Below are 12,548 nucleotides of genomic sequence, written 5' to 3'. Positions count from 1 at the left end.
GAGGGGTGCTGGGTAGTCACAATATGGGAACACTTTCCCAAGCTCCTTTTCACTTGGGGCCACACAGTTTGCAGACCTAATGATTATTTTTAACTCTGGAATGTGGGAGTGGTAAACAGAAATAAACCTTGTAAAGCACTTCCTTGGGCTTGAAATCTTAAAAGAAGAGAAGCTTAAAAATGTTATCAGTAAGAATACAGACAAAAAACAAAAACAAAAACAAATCGAATATTTAACTGACCAAGTTAAAACCTAATTAAGGACAGGATGTCTTCTCTCATTAAGGCTACCTGTGGTTTACTGACAGATTATCTACCTGACTTCCCACTTGAAAAGTAAAAAGCTAAATTAAGTTTCTCTCCTTTTTTCCCTGTAAGGCATAATAACAAAAGAGACTGACAAGACAGCAAGATTAGATAAACACTGTCACACAAGTTGATTAGCAACTGACAACAATGAGAGGTAAGAGGAGAAATCTCCATAGAGATTAGGAGACCCAGAGACAGTAAAGGAGGGCTCATCCCTGAGAGGAAGCATCCCATCAGGCTTCGGATTTTAGAGGAAATGAAAACCAGCATTTATTTTACTTAGGGGAGCAATTGCCAAGTATGCAGGAGAATGTGTATTTTTCTGTCCTAAAAGGTAGATGGGATGTGTCTAATTTTAGCTACCTTGTTCTGTTGGACACCTCCCACCCTCAACACATCACTGTCAGGAGCCAATTACTGCAAAAAATTACCATGCAAATGTCAGGTAAGTGATGTTCTCAGAGAGAGAGGCTGTGGAAAGGATGTGCTCAGCATTGTGAAAATGCAGTTACTCTAAGGAGGGACCCCTTTATTTTTAAAAATACAGCCAAGATTTAAAAAGAAATCCTCAAAAGACTGTCCCTGCCTCTATTCTCTATCACTAGCTGAAATCAAAATGGGCTGCAGTTGGGGAAATTAAAAATAAGTAAAATCCAACTTTAAACAGAATAATTCTGCAAATGTTTAACATAATACATTAGGATTATAGGACTAGTGCATTTTGCTAGCAAACAAATGACATAAAATATCCAGAAATACAGTATGTGTGTGTGTGATGTATATTTATACCATATCCACTGTCTCTGCATCTGAGAGCCTCAGTGCATACACATTATCCTGTATACACTGGGATGAGGCTAGGAAACCAGGCGAGGCTGGGAGAAGCAGCAGAGGGCAATTACCTTGTGTGGGAAGCAGCGTCGTTTATACTGAAGCTGCTGTTCTCCCTTGTCAGAGGGCTCGAGCCACCTTGGCCCTTGCTGTGGATATCCAGGCTCAGGGAGGACTCTGCCTTCCGGTCCATGCCGTGGCTCTCTGTCTCTAACGTTCGATCTGCCATGGAGAGCACTTCGCTGGAGCTATGCCACAGGGGTGCCACTTTCTCCTTGCCTGGCCCTGAGCGAGGAGACGAGGTGGCCCCCAGAGAGGCTGTGCTGCCGTGGCTGGGGCCGTAGGAGGTGGTGTCGATGCCACTGTCAGCGGAGGTGCCCTGCAGATAGTTATAGCTGTTGAGTTCGGATTCCGTGCGGTCCCCATCGTACCACTTCTCGTCACTGTGGGCACTGGATGCATTGCTGGAGAGGGTATTGCTACTGGAGTGGCTCGAGTAGTGACTATCAGACTGCAAGGGAAGCATGATTTACTTAAGTGCATGGTTTGACTTCCTGAACACCCAGAAGAAAACAACAGGGACACTTCAGGACTTAAGTTCCAGGTGCACAGTTCTAAAGGCATTAAAGTTCCAGGAATAACAGGTCAAAGTAAGATAAGAGGTGCCTGGAAAAACCTCTGCGACTCATGCCCATTCAGTGGTGCCTACGACAGAGAGTGCAGGAAACTTTTTTTTTTTTTTTTTTAAATACTCCATTTTTCATTATTTGGCTCATACTGCAATATCAATAGTATCAAGGATCATTTTAATCAGGAAAAAATCTAAATTGTCATTGAAGTCTGTATATCTTAAAATAGAAAGGAAATGACATTTCCAAAGAGCTTACAATTAGAAAGGATGCTTAATTCTAAAAGCCATACTGCTCAAAGTGGATAGAAGGCTGAATATGAGAAATGTTAAGTTTGAAGACTCTCCTTTTCCTTCCCCAATTAATATCTACTTGGGAGACAGTTTTCAAGGAGTGCTTAGAGGTTAAATTTACACAGAGGTACGAGGATAATTCAATGGGGAAAAAAAGTCTTATCAAAAACTTGTGTGAGACAACTGGATATTCACATGCAAAAATGAATGAAGTCAGATCTGTAATATATAGAAAAATAAACTTGAAAAGAACCAGAGATTTAAATGTAATAACCAAAACTATAAAACTCTTAGAAGAAAACCCAAGTATAAGCCTTTGTGACCTTGGGTTATATAATGGTTTCTTAGATATGACACTGAAAGCATAATAAAAGAAAAAAAAGACCAGATGAATTGGACCTTATCAAAATTAAAAACTTTTGTACTTCAAATTACCTGATTAGAAAATGGTCAAAGATTAAAACAGACATTTCTTCAAAGAATATACACAAATATTCAATGAGCACATTGAATGATGCTCAGTATCAGTCGTTAGGGAAATGCAAATCAAAACCACAGTGAGATACCACACTACACAACCTAGAACGGCTGTAAGCAAAATGGCACACAAAAACAAAGGCCACGGTTGTGGGGAATGTACAATGGGCAGTTGCTGTGGAAACACATGCAACTCTACTCTTGGTATATACTCAACAGACATCAAACGGATGTCCACACAAAAACTTGAACATGAATGTTTACAGAAGCATCAAATGTAAGAGTCAAGAAGTAGAAACAACCCCAATGACCATCAGCTGATCAACGGATATAAAAAATGGAATATCCATACAATAGAACATTATTCAGTCACAAAAAGGAATGAATTATGGATTCATGTTACTATATGAATGAATCTTAAAAAAATTATGTTCAGTGAAAGAAACTAGACACAAAAGGCCTCATGTTACATGATTTCATTTACGTGAAATGTCTAGAACAGGCAATTCACTGAGAAAGAAAGATGAGTAGTTGCCTAGGTATTGGAAGGGATGGGAAGAGCTAGAGGTAATTGCTGAAGGATATGTAGCAGGGGGGTTCAGTGGTAGTGAAAATATTCTGAAATTAGATCATGGTGCTGACTGCACAATTCTGAATATACTAAAACCCACTAAATTGTATGCTAAATGGCTGAATGTTATGGTATGTACGTAAATTATGTCTCAATAAGAAATGTGTACAGAACCCTTTTTATACAGTGGCTCAGTTGTTTAGGAAGAACATTTTTTGGAGTTTACCAAAGAAATATTATTTCAAAAAATAGTTGAATGAAACAATATTTTAAGTTGGAGGCAGGGAGCCCAGATACTTGCTAAAGATAAAAGAGGAGAGAAGGAATGTGCATGTATCTCTTTTGGTGGAGGAAGAAGCATGTTCTTTATGGGCCCAGGCCAGGGGCAAGAGGATGTATCAGTTTTACCTCAAAGTGAAACAGCTCTTCCCCTTAAAAAAGAATAATCCCAATTACTTTTTGCTGTAACTGTAGTTTTTCTCAGTAACAACTTAGAAAGTGTGCTTTGAAGCCTTCATTTACTTTTAATAAGGCAGAATTTCTTCAGCTTTGTTCATGTACAGTGAATCTGGAGCCCCTAGGCATGACTGGCATTGAGTCCTTTAAATATCACTGGTTGGAACTGAGATGGACTGAGTGCAAAGTAATATGAAGGTTTCTAGAGAGATACAATGTGAACTACAAATGTAATTAAAAATTACATTTAAAATTACATCTAGTAGCCAAAAAGTAAAAAAGAAACAGGTGAAATTAACTTTAGTAACATTTTTACCTAACCCAATCTGTCCAAAATGTTATTTAGTATGTAATCAATATAAAAATTGCTAAGAAATGAGGGAAATTCACAAATCAATTGGGATAACCTATTATTTACAAGTATATCTGTGGCAACAGTACTTTTCCTCAGTAAATCTCTCTTTACAGAGCAAAATGTAGAGTGTGTGCTCTTTTGTTTTTTTTAGCTTCAATATTCATCTCTCAGGACAAAACTTTTATGAGATTTCTCCTTTTTATAAGTCTTCTGAGCATCTTACCAATCAGTGAGTATGAAATGGAGTATTTGCCCATCAAATGACAAGAATATAAACACAAATACCAGCAAAGAGAGAGACCAAGGAAATCAACTCCATGGCACAATGGTCACCTCGTATTATAGTACCTATAAGCGATAAGGAACTGTGTGTAGTTGTGGAAGACAAAAGAAGCAGTAGGGTAATTTTAAGGGAAGCTGTCTGCCCCCTTGCTCTAGTAGGCTCCCATGCTTGCAACTGTATAAACAAACAGAATCTCTTTCTAACACAGTTCTATTCCTAACACTTCAGGATTTAGGATTGTGAGTGAACCAGGCAACCTCCCTTACAGACCTGTGGGGATGCAGGGGCATACCAATGAGACTGCAATTTACCTCAATTGAAGGAAGCCACTTTAGGACCATGGCAACAGAAATTCCAAGGCTATGGTAGCAAACATTCGCTATCAGTGCAAGTCATTAGACAAAATTGTTTCCCCCACTAGGCTGACTTCCTCTTTGACCATACTGCAGGGCAAGAATAGAATGAACTGGCCCCATTTCTGCACTGCAAGAAAGTAGTTGCTTGGAATCAATTGTTAAGTTTGCAGTTAACTTACATGCCCTTGTTTGTTTGGAGACAAATGAACCACTGGATCCTGCCGCATTAATCTCCCACTGGGGCTCTCTCGGAAAGCTGGCAGTACCTTTGATACTGCTGGGAGATGACATGTAGGCTCTGGAATACAGTACAGGCCATTATGGTGTGGGTACTAAACAGATACAAACACATGTTGACAAATGGAGACGGCTTGCCATTGCATCTTTCAGTTCACTGACCAGCCAACTCTGATTTCAACAGTAAGCTTGTTAAGAGTCTACACAATAGACAGCATGTCAGAAACTAGGTGGCTGATGGATAAAGCTTGCAGCTGGTGACAACGTGTCACGTCATACACATTAGCATAGCCAAGTACCACCAAACCAAAGGCCATGAACAATGCAGCAAAGTTCGAAATCAACTTTTGGTTTGGGGAGAAGTTTAGAATATATGGAGTAAATTTATGAAATTCATTCATTGCAAAGTGTAGCTAACCTAGCTCAGTCTACATTACCTAGACAGGCATGGATGCAATCACGTGTTACTTACCATGACACTTTGGAAATATTTTACCTGTATATTCATGCTGCTCGAGGACAAAAGAATTGAAATCCTGAGGTCCTCTATAACTGTAAGCTAAGCACAACAGAAAAGACACACAGCAACTAGTTTACTTAAAACAATTGCTTCCTTTTGGACTCCAAGCTGGTGTTTAAGATGGGGCTCCAAAAGAGAGAGATAAATGATTTATCCTCTAACACACCTACAGCTAAGAGCAAGAGCTCACAACTTCTTGAAACACCCCTCCTAAATGTAGAGAATCAGGCAGACTCCTACTTAGATGTGACTCTCATCTATCTCCAAGGGCAGAGAGGCAGAAAAACAAACTTGGAGGGGATGAGAGAGCCAATTAAGTAGCTATGCTCTTGCCTGCACTGTTAGTAGGTACCAGTTTACAACACACTAATACACAGATAAGTGGGCCTGCCTAATGTTAGGATCTCCTAAGCATTCACCATCAGTGCAAGTCATTAGACAAAATTGTTTCTTCAAATAGAGTATAGAAAGGTCAGCCCTTTATACATTTGATATCATGTGCTAAGCAATGAAAAAGTAAAAGCATTTTTCTTGAATTCTCCCCAGTTATGGCTTATATGAGCTAAGCCCTAGATTCTTTCTGATATGCCAATTAGGAAAGGTTAAGTTATTCTCCTGGAAGACAGGGCTACCCAAAACTATAAACATTTATTTATTTAAATAATGTTATTGTATTTTTTAATACCTGTATTTTATTTATTTAGTTTTATGTGGTGCTGAGGATCGAACCCAGGGCCTCACACATGCTAGGCAAGTGTTCTACCATGGAGCTATAACCACAGCCCCTAAGCATTTATTTTGACATTTTATTCAGCCTTGGATTTTGAGTAGAGAAAGGCCACCACTTATGAAAAAGAGTTATTTATTGGGTTCTGCTGGTATCCTATTATTTAAAAAACAAAAAGAACAAGGTATATCTAACTTAAAGGATGAACAGAAGTGTTAGAAAGATCCATATTCATTTTAGAGTTTTATCTACTTAGAGTGGATTGCCACTAAACTAAAGTGGATGCAAAGAAAGATGACTAGATGGAGGTGTGAGCGAGACCGGTGTGGGTCTAGGATGAACCTTATAATTACCCTTTGCAGTCCCAGGACACCTTCTCATTCCCTGTGAGAAATCCCGTGAGTGGGAAGTAGGACACTACACTGCAGAGGGCCTGCTGGCAGCCTTGTTGAAAGCCTGCACTAGGAGCCAAAAAGAAGCCGCCACAGTCATGCTGGAGAAGGGGTCCTTTCAAATACGCCGTTACCATCTCAACAGTATCAAAACATAAGGGATTAAAAACATTCTGTCAAGAGCAGAGAGGCAGATCAAAATATGCTCAGGTTTTGTGTTGGGGTGGGTGGGAAAAGAGTGGGGATGACAGATGGCTTCAATAACAAGGCACTGAAGTTACTGGAACAAAGCAAATCTTCAGAACCTAAGAATTACATTTCCTCAATTCCTGTCTTAGCTGAGTACATCTCCATTCCCTCTGTTCAGGATTAGCACATTTACTTGGGCACAGGCATTAAAATAGGACACAACCAAGAATCAGCAAAGAAGATAAATAGTTAGGTCTTTGCCTTAAAAATGTATCTTTTTAGCCATGTGCGGTAGAGCATACTGTGAGCCCAGCTATTCAGGAGGCTGAGGCAGGAGGATGGCAAGTTTGAGGCTACCTGGGCAACTTAATGAGGCCCAGTCTCAAAATTAAAAAAAGCTGGGGATGGGGCCCACAGAACACTCCTGGGTTTCATCCTCAGTACAGTAGCCCATCCCCTGCCCCCACCTTTTTCAATCCTTAAATTCATTCCTATCTTTTTATCTCATAGTGATAGTAAAGCTTTTAGGCATAAGATAAAGGAGGGGAAAAACCCTAACTTTAGATCCAAGTCCTTTATGTATCATCTGTATTGAACCCAACCCTCTGATATTACTTAGTTGAAACTTGATCTTATTTCATGGTAAAATTTTATTGTGTCAACTAGCCTCATGGTGTCATTATAGACTCCCCCTCCACCCCATGTATAGAGAGTGAGCACCTGAAATCCAAAGGAGAGCTCACTAAGGCAAATCTTTTCCATCCAGCTGTTTTATACTGCTAAGACATTTCCTTAGCTGACAGCTTAATAGCAGAGTGGAAAGAATTAAAAGAAATGCACATAATGGAGGAAAGAGCCTCTAACCAAGCTACAGATGTGGCTAAATCATTATGTTTCTTCCCACTCTGTACATGGTTGGTTTGTGTTTTAACTCAACATTAAGAAGACCAAGGAATCTCTTAAGGCACTGGGCAAAAACAAATGAGGGAGGAAGGCACTTAGGATCCAAGTGGTTTGTTAGGCTGGCCTTTTAATCTTGGTGCCAAACATAATTCTTGAGGCCTTTCTATGTCTAAATTTGGGCTCATTTAGAATTCCCTGACTTTTCTCTCAGGTCTTACTCATTGCTCTCACTTGTACATAGACACTTTATCCTAATGCACGTTAACTAGGGCTATCTTTTATAAAACAATGCTTTGATAACATCCTTAAGAGGTGGTCAAAGTGAACTTATCAAAAAAACACTTGCTTTTTATGTAAAAATCAATTACTTACCCATCTGGTCAGCAATGCTATCCTCACTTCTTTGCCAGCTGGGTGTGGACTTTCCGCTGCCACCAAGATCTGACTGGGTGTTTTGCCTGTCAATGGAGGCTGGGGATCTGCGGCTCACTCCAAACCTGTGGCGATTCCCCCGAACAAAGGCAAAGACATTATCAGACTTCATTACAAGAGGAAGATAGTCCTGTGTGTAATGAACTTAAATCTGATGACAGGTATTACCAGCTTGGGCTTACATGCCTGTACATGTACATGTGCCTTGTGCATGTGTAAATGGGTGTACAGATGTGCATATTGTGTTCAATATACATGACTGTGCTCAGAAAGGTATGCATGCTGTCAATATTAACTGTTAACAAGGGCAGGAGCCATTCTCACTGAGATAACCTGATGTAGAGTAAGAAACCAGAATCTTCTGATCCTCCTATAGCCAAGCTCAGGTGGTCATTCACAGCCCAAGGAAAAATTTCACAATGTAAATGTCTTATGCATATCTTTCAAATGGTATATTCTGGAGGTTAGTTTTCTCTTAACTCAGTTATCTGCTAAATCAGTAAGTCATTCATTCTTGGAACAAGTATTTTCTGAGTACTTGCTCTGTGGTCTGAAAGATAAAGCTATCACTTATGTAGAAACTACTTTCAAAATGTATAAATGTTAAACTACCTTTGGGAGGGGCAATTTGGAAGTAGGTAAGCTGGCATGTATAAAGATAACTGTTTATTTCTGGAAAGAAATTTAGCTATTTAGTAAGCCAATTTTATTTTCCCTTGTGGAAAATAATAATAATAATATATGCTTAATTAAAGTATATGCTTTGTTGAGTAATACACATCAGCAAAGTAATTACTCAGTCCAGAATAAAGGCCAGAGTATAGAATTCAAACATTCATATGGAATTTTTCCGATTTGATTTTATGTGTGGTTACTAGTGAACTTCTGACTAACCTATACAACAAAGGAAGCAACAGGGCCCACATCAATTAATGCATATTTTGGTGTCTTACTTGGAATCAACTGATAAATGGATAAGCAGGACCATCAGGTGGTATATTGGAAAAAGCAGGAGATTAGGAGGAGTGGGAAGACTGCAGCCAGGTTTCAAAGGACACACCCGACACACCCATTGGGACAGAACAGTCACTGAACTTTTGTCTGTTTCTTTATGTGCAACATGGCAATTCCACTACAGAGCTCCAAGGAGGAAAAAAAAATCTATATAAAGCATTTACAAAATATAGAAGGCCATAAAAATATTTACTTTAGTAATGTATTTATTATATCATCTCCCTACTTGCTTGGGCATAAACACTACTCACTTACAAACCCAATCACAAAGTTCACTAAGTGAAATTATCTTACATATGAATGTAGCCATTATTAAAACCAAAAACCTTGATTTATGGAAACTTTGGTCAAAGTGGAAAAAAAAAAGAAAAAAAGAGAAGGACTCACAATTAAGGTTCTGCTATCTCTTCTCTTAGTAGAATTATGGATTCTAATTTTGCTTTTACTTTTTTGGTAGCAATAGAACCTAAAGATAATTTTTTTAAGTCTCTGAATTTAAAGTTGAATACTTTTCTACTTGCTTTTAAATAAATGTCAAGGAAAGGCTGTCTTCAACCTTCACCCTGTAAAATAATTCACCTGGTGAACTTCAATTCTCTCACACATGCTCCACTTGGGCATGAGCCAGGGAATTAGGGATATAAAGATCTTGTCTTTGAGATGTGCAGACAAAACTTGTTCTGAGTTTTAAACTGTGTCTCTTTTTGAAGAGTTTAATAGTGCCTCTAAGGAGCACTAGTAGCTCAAGGATCAGAGTCAGATTTGAAAGAGGTTGAATGCAATTCTTTGGCTGATAAAGACTCACTGGCCCCCAGCTCCAAAATGCCTTCCTCACAAAAGGCTGGAACCACCTTCTCTGCAGCTTTCTTCTGCTGGTCTCAGTGGCCCTGTCAGCCAAGCCTAACCCCTCCTCTGAGGTGCTAGAAGAACGTTATGTGGAGCCCTCAGCTCAGCAGTTCACCTTCAGCTTGCACATCCTCACCATGCTGCTTGCCCCAGGTTCCCAGCTCCTCTCTGACCTAGGGTGTCCCTCTGGCCTTGTCTTGCCTTCTCAGTACTTCTCAAAGCCTGTGATCCAAAAGTAAATATCCAAGGAGGGTAGAACAGGCTCCATGTCTTTTAAACAGTGTTGCTTTATCATTACCTTCACTGCTCATCCCGAGTTGTCTAGGTGTCATTTCTTTCTCCCTCATAAACTACACCTCACCTAATTTGGATATTTTCACTTTTCTTGAGTCAGGGAATGGGCAGGCACACACCATGCAGATGCAGGACCAATTGAAGTGGAGGGAAGATACCACAGCAGCATATGGTTTATGGACAACCACTGTGTAGTGATGACTGTTATGATGCAAGTTGAACATTAAGGACTCTGAAGCAGAGTACATACACTCCAGCTTCACTGTCAACTTGAACACATTTATTTTTACTGGGGTAAGTTGTAGAGTAGATGGTAAGGGTGACTTTTGGACCAAACCTACCCCATGAGCAATTCATGTGAATGACTGGATGGTGAACCACTGTCTTTTACCTCCCTGATACAGACAAAAATTGCTTGGGATCTAGGAAAAACACTAACATTATTTCCTATATCACTCCAGGTAAAGAAGACATTATATAGCATACTCAACAATGCCAGGAGAACTCACAAACAGCGGGAAAGCCCTTAATGCCATCTACGGCAGAGTTCAACTATCAAATACCCAATTGAATAATTACTACCTCATTAACAGAAATTTGAGCAGCTGGGCCTTAGAATCATAATTTTAACATTAAGACTCACCAAAACATTAGTGTTTCAATTTGGGTTTTTGGTATACACTTAAAGTATATCAGAGATAGAAAAACATTTATTTATTTATTTATTTTGCTAAAAACTCATTTACATTTTAGTGCTGTACTAATACTAAAGTTGTGGTGAATTCTTATTTTGGAAGACAAACCAGGCCATTTAAAATCTAATTAAAACAGGAAATAATTAGTTGGGTTTGTAGTGTGGTACAATAATATGTAATTCATAAACTTCATGAATAAAGGCTGAATTTTTTCCTAATTGTCACTGAAGCAATTAAAATAAGAAATGCACATTTTGGGCAGGCCTCTAAGGGAGTCCTAGGGGAGACAGGAATGAGGAAAGCATGTTTTATAGTGGTTTTATTACCTACTTTCTTCTACCATTAACATTTAGCAACAACAAAATCACACCTAGTGGCTGTAAAAACCAACAAAATACTATACAGAGGAAATATCCATTATGAAGGTATTATTAGTAAGCATGCTTATTTTGTGACACAGTGATATCTCAAGAAAGTAACCAAGTAGTGTGCACATTTGTTAAAGGTATATACATTTATTTGGGGGAAATATGGAATAGAAATAGGAGTTTTTATGAATACTTCACATTTAATTTTCAAATGGTTCAAGTTCATTCTCAAATTCCCCAGAGAGCAACACCAGCAGGAAGTCTTTGAAGGTTCTTTCACTCTTCCTCTGGGTGAAGGCAGCCTGTGTGTGCCTTGCACTGTTCTGCTAATTACTTCCTAGCGTCAGATATTCTAATGCTGTTTCCTCTTATGGTGGCCTCTAAAATCACACATAATTCACTTTTTACTGTGTGTGTGTGTGTATGTGTGTGTTTTGCTGGGGATTGAACCCAGGGCTTTGCAAATATAGCAAGAGCTACATTTCCAGGCTACTTTGTAAATTTTATCCAAAGCAAATAGTTACTTTGGGATGGGCATTTAGTATTTTCAAGAAAGATTTTAAAAAACCAACAAAACACAGAAGACTTAAAAGAAGAAGAAATAATTTTAAGCTCTGGATGTTACTATCATTTTTCCTACATCAACAGCAATACAAGCTCCAAGGCAAGTAGTATTCTCCTGAGTTCCCGTTGGAGGAAACACGATGTGACAAAATCCTTCCTGTGACACTAAACAACGTATGTCATAGAGAAATGTATGCAACTTGATTTCTCTGCCACTGAGGACTTCATGGAGAGTAGAGAATGATAAATTTCTTAAGTGATTTGAACCAGTCATGAAAACATTTTCCTATCTGGAATGTTAGCTATATTTTCACTGTTGATGTAAATTGATCAGGGCTGGCTGAATAAAAATAATTTTACATGTGGGATACAAATGAAAGACAGTGATGTTGACCCCAACCATGTACAAGGGGACAAATGGCATACCTACCCTTCGGGCATGGATTTTTGTCTGTAAGTGCCCCCCCCAGAGCCAGGCTCGCTGGATGAAGACAGGTTGCTAGGGGAGTTACGACACTGGGATCTTGCTAAAGCCATGGATGAGACTGTCACATAGATGTCTGAACCAGGAGACAACCTGCATGTGCAAACCAAAAATATGAAGTCAACAATTCAAAGGGGAAAATCCCAAGGCAACACATGATGGATAATATCATACAAATGCAACAAAGGCAGCGCTTCATGGAGATAGTGAAAATGAAGCCAGCTGGAAGCCTACAAAAGAAGCTTCCCCATAAAACTACTCCCTAAGGGAACAGCTGGAAAACCGCCTTGAAGGGGTGGGGTATGTCAAAAAATAACAGGAGAA

The 12,548-nt window shown here is 39.2% G+C and overlaps 1 protein-coding gene across 19 annotated transcripts in view; it reads right to left on the bottom strand.

Annotated features, from left to right (window-relative positions):
• Sipa1l1 (signal induced proliferation associated 1 like 1) overlaps positions 1 to 12,548 on the bottom strand; it is a 355,619-nt gene that overhangs the window by 26,758 nt on the left and 316,313 nt on the right. For 13 of the 19 annotated variants that reach the window (XM_078050449.1, XM_078050450.1, XM_078050446.1 and 10 more), the window contains 5 exons: positions 12,171 to 12,317; positions 7,900 to 8,024; positions 5,293 to 5,355; positions 4,739 to 4,857; positions 1,211 to 1,650 (listed from right to left, as the gene is read on the bottom strand). In XM_078050449.1, coding sequence (XP_077906575.1) covers positions 1,211 to 1,650; positions 4,739 to 4,857; positions 5,293 to 5,355; positions 7,900 to 8,024; positions 12,171 to 12,317 — 894 coding nt within the window. The remainder of the gene's footprint in view (positions 1 to 1,210; positions 1,651 to 4,738; positions 4,858 to 5,292; positions 5,356 to 7,899; positions 8,025 to 12,170; positions 12,318 to 12,548) is intronic. The other 6 variants (XM_078050453.1, XM_078050454.1, XM_078050455.1 and 3 more) reach the window with 5 other exon arrangements.

This window comes from Ictidomys tridecemlineatus, chromosome 5 (assembly GCF_052094955.1).
Source record: "Ictidomys tridecemlineatus isolate mIctTri1 chromosome 5, mIctTri1.hap1, whole genome shotgun sequence".
Classification (NCBI taxonomy): Eukaryota; Metazoa; Chordata; class Mammalia; order Rodentia; family Sciuridae; genus Ictidomys; species Ictidomys tridecemlineatus.
Note: the sequence above shows the minus strand (reverse complement) of the source record. Positions and strands in the feature narration are given on the sequence as shown.